This window comes from Myxocyprinus asiaticus, chromosome 17 (assembly GCF_019703515.2).
Source record: "Myxocyprinus asiaticus isolate MX2 ecotype Aquarium Trade chromosome 17, UBuf_Myxa_2, whole genome shotgun sequence".
Taxonomy (NCBI): Eukaryota; Metazoa; Chordata; class Actinopteri; order Cypriniformes; family Catostomidae; genus Myxocyprinus; species Myxocyprinus asiaticus.
The window spans coordinates 23,777,293-23,791,323 of NC_059360.1; the positions used below are offsets into that span (position 1 = coordinate 23,777,293).

General features: G+C 38.7%; 1 protein-coding gene across 9 annotated transcripts in view; it reads left to right on the top strand.

Moving 5' to 3' along the window:
• The window catches only part of eml1 (EMAP like 1), a 47,855-nt gene that overhangs the window by 7,542 nt on the left and 26,282 nt on the right, over positions 1-14,031 (top strand). For 6 of the 9 annotated variants that reach the window (XM_051722145.1, XM_051722146.1, XM_051722149.1 and 3 more), the window contains exons 2-3: positions 11,924-12,106; positions 13,049-13,096. In XM_051722145.1, coding sequence (XP_051578105.1) covers positions 11,924-12,106; positions 13,049-13,096 — 231 coding nt within the window. The remainder of the gene's footprint in view (positions 1-11,923; positions 12,107-13,048; positions 13,097-14,031) is intronic. The other 3 variants (XM_051722151.1, XM_051722154.1, XM_051722153.1) reach the window with 1 other exon arrangement.

Genomic DNA, 14,031 nt, shown 5'->3' on the forward strand with positions numbered 1-14,031 from the left:
CTATGGTGACTGTGCAGGATTGATTGGGGCTGCCTCAGGGTGGGTCTGGTGAACAGAGGCCTTGGTTGATATACAAAAAGTGTTTTGTGTTTGGACAGTCGTAAGTGTTGTTCATCATTGTGGTTGACAATAGGACACCTGTGACTGAGTGAGTTGGCTTTCTTTAGAGGTTTGTCAATGGAAATTGAGTTCAAGGAGCATATGGGTGGGGTGTGGAGCATGATATAAGCATGATGTGTTGCCACACTTTTAAAACAGCTAATATTGAGTCTCTTTGGAGTTTGAGTTATAAAGTTATGTTTAGTGTGTTTTGTTTTTGCCAAAGAAATTAGGTGGCATTGGCAACAAGGCCTGTAGGAAGTACAGCATGTTTGCAATGAGTCATGCCTTATTGTATCGTTTGGCTTTGTAATAACCCTTTAAGAACACTTGCTGTACACTCGTATTAGAATGCTAAATAAATATCTAGATAAAATAAAAAAAATTAAATACTCGAATCAGTTACTGTTCATGTGTTGAAAAGTTGTATTGTGTAGGGTTTCGTGTAAATTTAGTACAATTAAAAGTATAAACCTTAACACAGCTGTTGCTCAGTGATAGCTGTAAATGAAATGGATTATTTTATTATAATACAATATTTATTGCATTTTTGAATGCTTGTTGCATTTGTACAGATGATTCCTCAGGTGTAAAACTCCATGTAAGATAAATTGGATTTTTGTGGCTCTTAAGGCTTTTGCACACCAAACACAAATTTTCGGCATGATTTCTCGCTGCGATCAATATTTTGAATCGAAACAATGGATTCCAAACAAGCCATTCTCACCTGGAGCAAACATTTGCGGTGACAAAGGGAAACGTTTTTTACGGTGTGTGTGCTGATTTTTTTTCTTTGCCCCGTGTGTCTTTCTTCACGTGTCAGAAGCCAGTTACCAGAACCAGTGCAACGAATACCGTACCAGAGTAAAATTGCTTGTTGATTAGCACCACCTATTGTAAAGGCGTGAATGTGCTAACGGCGAACATTAGCATCGCTTTCTATGCGAAAGGGCCATTCAGCAGCCATTTGCCTCTCATAATAGCTTTGCATTTGGTGTGAAAAGCCTTTAGTCCACGTGTTTTACCTTTAAGGCCATCCATATGCATGTTTTCTCCTAAAAGTTGGCAAAAATATTGACGACAGCATCAACTGCTCAGGGATGTATGCATTTTTGCCCATCAAAATTCTGTTTAGAAAAAACAGTAACAAATCATGGTTTTGCCTAAATAGGGTTGGGATGTAAACTAAATGCTTTTGGCTATTTTTAAAAAGACCTTTTGATATTTCCTGCCCAACTTTCTATTTAAGTAGGAAGTACATCAACAAAGGAAAATAAATATTTGAAAATTTCATGTGCTGCTTTCGAATTTGCTTACTGTTATAGTATGTACTGCGTTTGATGAAGAATGTAACATCAATCATTTGTAGAACTCCAGCATTCTGTTGTTTTGATCCCAAAACAACATACAAGCTCTATTTTCAATAGTCTCATGCATGCAGAAAGAGTTTGTTAATCCTGAGCACTTTCTCCCAGAGCACAGGGATAACCACTGATCAGGATCGGCTCAGTATCTCTCTAATCCTCTCTCAGCCCTTCTGCCTCCTGCACCCCAACAGCGAGGCTTGGTGCTGGAAAGCCACTGTCCTTAAAACACCCCTCCTTGGTTCAAGCGACTGAGCAGGGTGCAAGTGGGGGTGAAAAACACCCTGCCTGTACAGTTTACACAAAGTTGTTTTCTCTGCCTCCTACTTGGCCGCCAAGAGGAGATTAATTGGGAACAACACTGTGGGCATCTTCGCATCACTTGTCTCAGACTTGGTCCTGTCAGGAGTGTCTCTGTATGGATAGAGGCTGATGCAATTAATGAACATGCACGTACATAAACACATATCAAGCTTCTGCTGTGTGTCTCGCACATGCTGGAAAAGTGCTGGCAGTATGTTGAATGAATGAATGTTACATTTATATAGGTTTTTTTTTTGACACTACATTCAAAGCGCTTTACACAGTGAACAGGGGACTCTCCTCAAACCACCACCAGTGTGCAGCATCCACCTGGATGATGCGACGGCAGCCATAGTGTGCCAGTGTACTCACCACACACCAGCTATTGGTAGAGAGGAGAGAGTAGAGTTATAGAGCCAATTAATGGATGTTAACATCTTCTGCAGGCTGCTTTTTTAATAAGTAGCATGTGAGAGAGACGGAGAAAGAGATTAAAAGAAAAACGACACAAATTTCTGAGATGGTATTCTTCTCACCACAATTGTACAGAGCGGTTATCTGAGTTACTGTAGACTTTGTCAGTTCGAACCAGTCTTGCCATCCTCTGTTGACCTCTCTCATCAACAAGGCATTTCCGTCGACAGACCTGCCCCTCACTGGATGTTTTTTGTTTCTGGCACCATTCTGAGTAAATACTTGAGACTGTTTTGTGTGAAAATCCCAGGAGATCAGCAGTTACAGAAATACTCAAACCAGCCCATCTGGAACCAACAACCATCCATGCGATTATCTAATCAGCCAATCATGTGGCAGCAGTGCAGTGCATAAAATCATGCAGATATTAGTCAGGAGCTTCAGTTAATGTTCACATCAACCATCAGAATGGGGGAAAATATGATCTCAGTGATTTGGACTGTGGCATGATTGTTGGTGCCAGATGGTCTGGTCTGAGTATTACGCAACTCACGTGAACTTACAAACCACTGAGAATGAGCCTCTCTCATAGCGCTAATGAACATTCAGTGGATGAAGATTTTTACTAAAAATGATTCAATTTCGGGTTGTCTCTCACCAAAACCTATCGTAGGCCTTCAGAAGATTTTCAAGGTGTTGTACCAGTCGTGTGGACTACTTTATGATATTTTTGGATGTTTTTTAAGCTTTAAAGTGAGTTACTATTAACTGCCATTGTATTAAAGATGGACCAAGATATTCATTAAAACATTTTTTGTGTTCTGCATAAGAGAGAAAGTCATACAGGTTTGGACCAACTTAACGGTGGGTAAATTATGACATCATTTAAAATTTTGAACAACTACAGCTTTAATATTAAGCCCCAAATTCTAAAACCCTAACCAGGTGAGTTGGAGGGGCTGTGGGCTTTAACAAGTTGATTACAGCTTGACCTGAAAGAAGATGCTGCTGATATCTGAGGATTCTTGAAACACTTGCTCTTTCTCCTCCTCCCCTCCGTGCTCTCCTAATCTTTCCACATCAGAGGAGAGATCTATGGGATGATCTCATGCATCTATTTTTAACTCCTAAGTCCTATTTACTAAAGGCCAGCTTTTTTCTTGTTATGTACCTGTAATCTGGGTAACTGTTTGCCAGCACACTATTCAGTCTCTTCCTTTGAGATTGTGCTGGATTATGTAATTGGTTACTGTAATGGGTTCACAAGATGGGCAAGGAGGAGGCAGGAACCAGCTGAGCAGTCGACATAGACTTTTAATGACACGCATAAACTTAAACAAAACACAACATAAACACTGATGTGCACACATACAGCGGCTGCGTGCGTCTCTCCCTCTCTCTCTCTCGAACTGGCATCTCCAGCTCCCCTTTATCCCTCTCCCGCTGATTGGCCAACTTAGTGCCAGGTGCGCACCCTCACGGCCCGGCAACGCCCTCCTCCTCATCACAGTTACCCTTTTGAAAAGACCAAAGCTGTGTCCCAAATTACGCACTATACACTAGTGTATAGTGTATTAATTTTCAATTTGTAGTATTGTCCCAAATGGAACACTTAACGCTTTTTTACTACACGAAAGCATTCGCCATTTAACAGCTGTCTTAAGTGACGTTTCAAGTGCCCGTGAAGTGTTGCCACTCAGTTTAACACTTATATCTAAAATTATTTATTTATTCACATAGTGTGGGTGATGGTAAACCGTTCAACTAAAATTTGTAATGCACTGTCTTCACAGAAGCTAATAAAGAAAGTTAAAAGTGACTGAGATTTTTTTGTGAAATTTCCATTTAACTAGCTTAACCAGTAAGACTTCCTTGGTCAACCAGCTTCACAAGAAAGACAATACTGTTTGACTGTTTTATTTTTTTTGCTGGTGGAACAGCATGGCTATGCAGCATAAATCAGACTGAAACAGCATTGAAATGTTTGCTGGTGTAAGCTGGTCTTTTACGCAGGGTTGTACTTTATGACTGGAATCACCACCTCTGAACTGATGATGTCAATGTCTGACTGTTGCCAGAGTTTTCAGATGGGCGCTCAATGAACTGACCTTGGATCTGTGACCTCAGTTCGCAAAAAACAAAGTGGTTGGGAGGGCAAGCAGTTGTAATCTTCTTAAAGCACAGAAACCTCTTTCTCACTTTCCCTCCTAGTCCCTCCTTGTATCTCTCAGCATGAACTGTTTATGTAAGATTTAAAGGCTAATTGACTGATGAGAATTGTTTGTGAAAAGCTCTGGGTGGATTCACTTTGATACTCACTTACCTAGTTTCCATCCACGTTTCGTTATCGACAAAGTTAAAATGCGTAAAAAAATGTTTGCGAAATTTGCCGTCATCTGCTTCTTTCCCTTCAAATGGCGTTTTATTGATAAAAATGGTGTGCTTGATGACATCATGCTTCAAAAAACACTTTGTCGCATAGGTTTTGGTTTATTGCAAAATAAATCTGCCCTTAAGCCGTTTCCATACAGAAATGTGTGTATATTTTCAGAAATGATATGTTTTTTTTGTATTGTGGTCTAATTCCATGACTGCCATCTATTATTTTGAATTGTGTGGAAAAGCAGCTTTAATAAATAAATGGATGGCTACCATGATTAAATTAATAGCAAAGAGTGGCCATTCATATGTTCTCCGTGCACTTGTCGATGACAGGTGCATGATACGAGATATTTGTGTTGGCACTCCTGGAAGTGTCATGACGCAGATGTGTTTGTAGCATCGAATCTACACTACCGGTCAAAAGTTTTGAAACACTCATTCATTATTATAATTTTTTTTCACATTTTAGAATAATTGTAAAGTCATCAAAACTATGGAATAACATAAATGGAACTATGGGAATTATGTTGTGACTAAACAAAATCCAAAATAAATCAAAACTGTGTTATATTATAGCATCTTCAAAGTAGTCACCCTTTGCCTAGAATTTGCAGACATGTACTCTTGACATTTTCTCAACCAACTTCTTGAGGTATCACCCTGGGATGCTTTTTAAACAGTATTGAAGGAGTTCCCATTTATATGTTGGGCACTTATTGGCTGCTTTTCTTTATTATTTGGTCCAAGTCATCAATTAAAAAAAAAATGTTAAAAAAAATAACATTTTAGTTTTTATAATGAAATAAATTAATATTGTGGCACAATTATATTTTTGTCTACAAAACTGAGTTCAAACATTTAAGCATACGCCTTCAGATCAAAAGATTTTTAAGATCATGAGAAACATTTCAGTCAAGTGTTTCAAAACTTTTGACCGGTAGTGTATATGCCATTAAGACCAATCCATAACAGTGCAAGTAATGCTTCACGTACAATAAATTGGCTTTCAAGGATGTGTACCTTGTCCTCATGATTAACACAGGCTAACGACTGAGGTAGATTCTGTCATGTGACACTATATTTTTGTGTTAATGCCAATTTTCTCGACCAAAAGTGTTTCCAAACCAGTTTTTCGCGATATTTGAAATATTTACATACAGTTTATGCACTAGAGTTAAACGGAAAAATATTATGTCGACTGAAATTTTAGTGATAATTTGCGTTTCCATCAGCTATATTGGTAAACTTTTTGATGCACTACACCTTTTGTCGCAAAAAAAATAGGAAACATAGTTGCTGAGACCAGATGCTTTTTGTGTACACTATAGCTTTGTTCTAAAACTTAGTGAGCTGCCAACTGCTTACTCCATACATAGGCAGCTACCTTCTAAGGCAGCATCCATAACTTAAAAGGTAATTCATAAAATACTCAGTTGGAACGCTCTGCATTAGCATCAAAACCTCATACAAATAGCGCTCCTTATTCACAGCAGCGCCATCTTTAATTTTTGACAGGAATGACAATGAGTCTGTAAGGGATAGATTTAGGCCCTGTCCCAAATGGTATCCTAAGCCGTTGCAGTCCTCCTCTGAGTCCAGACTTTGGTGACGGATGCGAGTGCAGACCGATGGGGTGCTAGTCAGCAAGTCGGGTGCATGAGTGATAAAAGTGTGCATTTGGGACAGACTTCAAGACTTCAATCAGATGACGCTTTTGAATACATTATGTTTTTCATATACACGCAGTTTTACAAATTAATATTTAATTAAATATTAAAGGTGCAGTATGTAATATTCAGAAACCCTTGTTATTAATTACACCTGTGGCCGTTAAGTGAACTGCAGCCAGCTACCTGTTGCTCGTGCTCGTGCTCGTGCTAGTGCAAACACTCCATAGGGACACGAGTGAGCAAGCATCGGCCAAAACAATGACGTAACGTACAAAGAGAATGAACGTGATCCACCGGCATCATGCTGACAGATGAAGTAGCATAATTAAAATTACACAGTTATGATTGTTTTACTACAAACTTTGACACTAAACTAAAACTACTTATCAGCTAACATACAATACTAATACACACATACAGCTACATACTACCAAACTATACCAGACAGTTTACCGTTGCACTGCACTGTTATGTTGCACTATTGTATGTTTTGCATGTCATATGTTGTACTGCGATCAAGAAACCAGCGTATTTGCTTAAATTTATCCCGTATATCTGACCTTTAGCATAAAGAGATGATCGTTGAAATTATTTGAAAGTTATGAAGCAAGGTAGCTTGCAATTCGTCAGCATTAGCTGGCAAGATCAAGTTAGCTAAAATTACACAGATCAATTCTTATGGCACTATATTTCACATGCTTTGCAGTTATGTAAGCTTACCTGTCCAATAAGAAGAATGCCAATTCAGGATCGGTTTTGATCCCCAAAACTGGTTTTGATCCCCAAACCTGAACGTAGGTCCCTCCAGGAATCAAATGCCTTGCCGATGTTCACTCTAGTTTTCACTCGAACACGATCATGTTCCCGCTTAGCCAGACGGGATTCAGTAGAAGGCTCAGGAATCAGGAAAAAACGATTATTAAAATCAATATTTAATCCACAATTGATATTGCCACATCCGCCATGATTTTTCCTCCAGCACGAATGATTGGTCAAGAGGATCAGCAGCAGGGACTGTTGGGTAGTAGTCTGCTGTGAAGCTCGCACTGATATGGGCTCAGCCACAGGGTGCATTGAGGGCGCAATAGGGGTGCTCATGATCACCGTTCTGAGTGCTTATATGTCAAATGGGACACCTTAAGGTCTTGTGCCCCGGAAGCCTACCCCTAGCGCCGCCCATGAATGTGATCTAGGAGCTTTATACAAGTTTATACAGTGCATGCCATTGAAGAGACTGTAAGTCTATCCCTCACAGTCTTGTTTTCATTCTCATCAAAAATCAAACACGCTTCTGTGAATAAGGTCTATAGTTTCAACGTTAGCATGTTGCTAAGCTAACAAAATTTTAATGCGCACACAAACATTAAGTAAAATAGTCCATTTTTAGTTAGACTGAACTTTTAATATATTGATAATTCTCAGTATTTAATTAAATACAAGTTTATACATTTTATATACTGTATATAGCCTACATTTTGGAGTTATATTTGAATATGAATTTGAGATGAATTTTTCCAAAACAAGGTATTTTAGGATTATTAAGATCTTTTGGAACAGCCTTTGTGCAAGAGCACACCTTTGCTTTTGTGTCCATGAAGACATTAATGAATGAAGTGGTCCAGAAACGGTAATGACTTCATTTTAAAAATGCTGAAAATATTGTTTCTTTTTCCAAAGAGTTTGGGTTGTAAATGTACTACATTACTTGCCATGTACTGATCCTCTATTATCTAGGATAGTGTGCATTTGTCTTCATTTTATTGGTAGACAAAGCCTCCAAAGTGAAGAAACATGATGACTTTCACTGTCAGCGTAATGCTAATCCTTACAAATCTTTGCACCCTGCTGCTGTTGAGACTCATTTATAGTCTGATTTAATGTTAGAGTGAGTCGGCTAGTAGGTTCAGACTCAGTGAGAGACTAAAGATGCATTATTAATCAGACACAGCGCTTTGAGCGAGATATTAAAGAGAGCTGATTTGCTTTGATAACCCAACACGTTCTACCCTGCCCTTCTCTCTGTATGCATGGACATTATTTAAAGATTCAATGAAACTTTATTATCCTTATTCTAAATTTCATTACTATGTACATTGATTTGTATACAGTATATGTATTTCAGTGTGCATGTAGGTCACTTGCCCTGTTAAATAAAGAGATCTAGCTAGGTTATAGTGAGGACAGTTTCCATGTCCAGAGAGATGAGCTGATGTCCAATCCAATCACAATGATATAGAACGAGATTGAATTTAGTGGGTGAAAGACAGAGATAAAGAGACAATGGAAGAGGAAGTGCATCCTTAGTTTGAGCAGTTCATTTGATTTCTGAAACACGCTGGTGGAAATGGACGCCTGCCAATCTTACTGTTTCTACTAGATGAACAGGAAAAAGAATTCCAATTTGTGCACATTCATGCCGCACTGATATACTGTATTCCTGCTAATGCATTTTAATGTGATCAGGGCACTCCCTCACTATGTACACCTGCAGTCATGTGTAGTTAGGAAGTTCAATGGAGAGCATTAGCATTTTAGAAGCAATATAATTAAATATGTGTTTAATTGTGTGTTTGAATGTTCAATTGCTAAGCACTCGTGTGCAATTTTGTACAGTGTTGTAGTTGCTTTAGGTGCTTAAGTGTTTGAATTTGAAAAGTAAAAGTGGTGCCGTTTTAGTCTGTTGAGTAGAAGTGACAGTCATTTATTATGTTGGTTATTAGCATTATGTCACCAGCGGCTTCAAAAGGATTGAAAACTGGTTTTGTACTTGGAGAAGACAGAACAATCTCCCCACAGAGCTTTTGAAAAGCAGGATTCAGTCGTTGCTGTTCAATTAATTTCATCTATCATCTAGGCAATTTCTTGACAAACAGCTTGCCTATGTGGCTTTAATTATTAGTAGTCATTTTTTATTAACTGGTTGGTTTAGTCTTAAAGTTTATGTGTGTGGCTTTTATGCAGGGATTTGCTTTTTCATGTTCTCCTTTTCATGATTACACATTTGCATTCATAATACATAATATATTCATAATGAAAAGACTGCATTGCTCCATAATACTGTGATTATTTTATTGTGGAGCATCTTCACGAAGGCATTGAAAGTCTAAATATATCCATATGGGTAAGGTGAGCTAGTATGTGCAGGTAAGTTTATATATAAGGTTTACCTGGCTGTCCTGACAGGGTGAAATAGTGTTGTATAAAGAGGCTTATCTTGAGGAGACGATTAATCACCACTGAACATTAATGACTATGATCGCTTATGCAGGGGAGCAACTGAATTTTAAGTGGAATGGCTGGTGGCCATTAAATGAGCTGAGCTGGTGTGTTGAAGTGTGTGTGTAATTATACAGCTCAGCTGAGTTAGGGTAACATTTGGTGATTGAATGTTTGCAAAGGAAGATACAGGTACTTATCTCAATTCCTGAAGGTTGGATGTTCCCATCTTCCAGTTATTCAAGTTGGTGTGACTCATAGTTGGCATTTTTGTAATTCAGGTCACATATTTGTAACACAGAATTTAATTTAATAACTGAGATATTGTGTGTAAATATTAATATTAAATTCAACATATTTCACAGATTTTCATAATACAAATCTTATCTAAAAACATTACTGTAAGTACTGTAATTAATAACATACTGTAAGTATAATGTGCAGTGAGAAAGCTCCCAACAGTTGTAGTTTTAATGACACACCCAACAGCTTGACTCCTCATAAATCTAATAATAATAAAAAAAAAACACTTGTAACTTTTTTACTGCTTTAATTACCAGCTGCTTCCTGTCAGTGCATAATTAATGAAGATGTTATATTGTCCGTTTTTTAAGGGAGGGGTTGAGAGCACTAGTTTTCATTAATGTTTTATACCACTGATTTTACAAAGCTGTCTAATCACCTGGCAAACAATTAACTGGTCCATTATGTGTGTGAGAGAGAAAGCGAGTGAGTGATTTAGTTTCTCTGGTTCAGCAGCTGTTAGAGATGGTGCAGCAAAACCATCAGAGTGTTTATATGTGATGCAAAGAGACATGTTAGGCCATCCCTCGCTGACTCATTCAAAAGCACCCTGCTGAATGAGATTTTTGACTTTAAATTGCTGGTCACCCTGTGTGGTATTAAACTGGAATGGACAGGATAATTGCAAAGTGTGGCATCGTTTCTGTTTATATTTTTAGCCTTTCTTTGCCATTCTTAAAGAGCACCTATTATGGTTTTTAAACGTGCCTAATTTTGTTTTAAAGGTCTCATACAATAGATTTACATGCATCCAAGGTCAAAAAACACTTTAATTTGCTCATAATTTAAATTGCAGCATCACCTTTTTTTCCCCAGTGTCAAAAACGACTCGTTCAATGATCCGTTCTAAAGGATTCATTCTAAACTCCTCCTTTCAGAGAGCCTACTCTGCTCTGATTGGTCAGATGTCCCAGTCTGTTGTGATTGGTCTACCACTTAGTGTAGTGTTTGAGGGCGGGTCAAAGCTGTTCGAGCGCAGCCGATGAAGACCAGAGGCGGGTTTTTTATAACCAAATTACATAGGTTAGTATAGGAAGTCTGGAATTACTAACGACTCGTTTCAAGTGTTCAGAATCGGTTCTTTCTTTTGGGAGTCAATAACTCTATTTGTTGTGCACTTTGATTTTTGAAACTTTGCAGACATTTTTACATTCACAAACAGCTATATAACACACTACATGAAAGGTAATATTTGAAAAACCACAATAGGTGCTCTTCAAAAAATAAAGGTTCCAAATAAAACTAAAAAGGGCTTTACAGTCTGATGCCATTGGAGAACCTTTTTTTAAGTTATACAAATCACATTTAAAGAACCATTCACACAGAACGTGTTCTTGCATCCATCCATCAGAGTTTTTTTTTAATTGTTAATCTATGTAAACATACCTTAAATGGAAAATTTATGTGTGGCTTATTCTGAGTGTTCCTTATTGCGAAGGTCAGAAAAACACTTTTGCAATCCATTGACTTAAAGAACCTATAATGTTGCATCAAGAACTTTTAATCTCTAACAATCCAGTTCAAGAACTGTGCACAGAAAATATGGTTCTTGATAATGAAAGGAACTTCTTATTTACAAAAGTCTTTTTTTATTTTTTTTTTTAACTTTTTTTATTTTTCTCCCCAATTTGGAATGCCCAATTCCTAATGCGCTCTAAGTCATCGTGGTGGCGTAGTGACTTGCCTCAATCCGGGTGGCGAAGGACGAATCTCAGTTGCCTCCGCGTCTGAGACCGCCAATCCGCGCATCTTATCAGGTGGCTTGTTGAGCGCATTACCGCAGAGACATATCGCGTGTGGAGGCTTCGCTCTATTCTCCGCGGCATCCACGCACAACCACCGAGTGCAAGAATCACATTATAGCGACCATGAGGAGGTTACCCCATGTGATTCTACCCTCCCTAGCAACTGGGCCAATTTGGTTGCTTAGGAGACCTGGCTGGAGTCACTCAGCACGCCCTGGATTCGAACTCGTGACTCCAGGGGTGGTAAACAGCGTCTTTACTCGCTGAGCTACCCAGGCCCCCCACAAAGGTCTTTTAAATAACTGTTATAAATATCGGTAGATACTTTGAGCGAAATTTAACGATTGCTTTTCTAATTAAGTAATCAGTTGGCTACAGCATTAGTTTTCTGTGTTATTTGAGAATTGTCTGTGTGTGTGTGTTGTAGATGACAGTGCCTCGGGAGCGAGCAGTATGGAGGTGACGGACCGGATCGCCTCCCTGGAGCAACGGGTTCAGATGCAGGAGGACGAAATTCAGCTACTCAAGTCGGCGCTGGCTGACGTGGTTAGGAGACTGAATATCTCAGAGGAGCAACAGGCCATGCTCAACAGAAAAGGACCAACCAAAGGTACTGCACACACACACACTCAAATTACCATTTCTACATTTAAAGATCATTGTTACGAGGAGGAGGGCAGGGCCGGGTCGTGAGGACACACGGCCGGCCCTGAATCGGGCTAATCAGCCAGGAGGGGGATAAAGACAAGCCGGAGGTGTTGTGTGTGTCTGTTTGTCTTATGGTTTATGTTTGTTTTAAGTTGAGTTTTACATTAAAACTTTATGTTGACTGTTCAGCCTGTTCCTGCCTCCTCCTTGCCCGTCCTTATTCTGTTACAACCATGTATACACACCTTCACAGCCTGTCCCTCAAAACAATGTCACCTGGTTGACGACAACTGGTCTTAATTTTCTAACTGTGACATTTATTGACTTCAGCCGTGGATTTACATTCTATCTAACTGCTTTGCTAGAATGTGCTAATTGTTTCTTGTGAGCCTTTATGGGACAATACATCAGTGTTTCTTACTTTCCATATCCATATTATTTCTCTTTATTCAGTTTTCTCTCTTCTTCCTCTTCAACTTCTTCTTCTTCTTCCTCTTTTTCTTCCTCTTCAACTTCCTCTTCTCTTTTTCCTTCTTTTACTCTTCTTCCTGCTCTTATACTTCATCTTCAACTTTCTCTTCTTCTTCCTCTTCAACGTCCTCTTCTTCCTTTTCTCCTTTTTCCTCTCCCTCTACTTCCTCTTCAACTTCCTCTGTCTCTTTCGCTTCTTCTTCCTCTTCTTCTTCCTTTTACTTCTTCCTTTACTCTTCTACTTCCTGTCTCTTCTTCTTCCTCTTCAACTTTCTCTTCTTCTTCCTCAACTTCATTTTATTCTTTATCTACTTAATATTATTTCTCTTCAACTTCCTCTTCTCCTTCTCCCTCTTCAACATTGATTTTTCTTCTTCTTGCTCTTATTCTTCCCCTTCCCTCAACTGTCTTCTTATACTGTGAGTTTGTATAGAAGCAGCAGTGAAGAGAGACTCCTCTGACAGCAGTGTTGGGAAGCCAGGTAGGCAGAGGAGCTCCTCACATGTCAGTGATGATACACTAATTCAGAGAGCACAATATAACGACATCACTGGAACTGTGCCTTGCATCCATGCACCAGAAATGCACGACCATTTAGAATTTAGTTTTTGTGCACGCACAATCCAGCAAAATGAGAGGTATGGCCAATACCGATATGGTCACCAATATACATGCATCCCTAATTTTGCTGCAGCATGTGTGAAATACAACCCTAACTCTGTGGTCTTCTGTTCTTGTGAGTTTAGTTTAATGAGGTTAACACTATAAAACACTTATCATTGTGCTTAACTGAAATTCAGGTCCAGATTAAATATAATCCAAGACTAAAAATCTACTACATCAACATTTCGATGTCAGTTAAAAGTTAATATTTTTGATCCTAGCCTGAGTTTAATCTTGGCTTTCCACCTTCAATATCTTGACTTTTTTTGATTGCTTAACAAAGCTTTGCTAAAACCTCATAATCCAATGAACTGTAGGGTAAAGAAGATAATTAGAGTCACATTTCTTTACCATCTGAAAGGTTTGATTTTAAAAAACACTCACTCGCTTTCTTAGTGTCAGACATTTATTAGCCTAATGTCATGGATTTGTGCTACCAAATGTCAACATAGACCCAAGACACCCCCATTAAACCATTCAAGTAATGTAAGTTTGACTCTGGTAGCACTCGCTCACTTTATCCGTTTTCTCTCTGCTTGTTTGAAGTGTGTGAAATTACTCATGCTTTGCTGCTGCATAATCCTTGATGATCCATGTGGGCTGATCTATTTTAAAAAAAAAAAAAAGCTTCTATTTCTCGCTTGCCTTCGCCACATTCTTGCTTTTATCTGTCTCCTCTGTATCTCTGTTTCACTGCCTACACACTACACATTGATCTGCGCAGAATAAGGGGACATGAAATGCCCGAGCAAC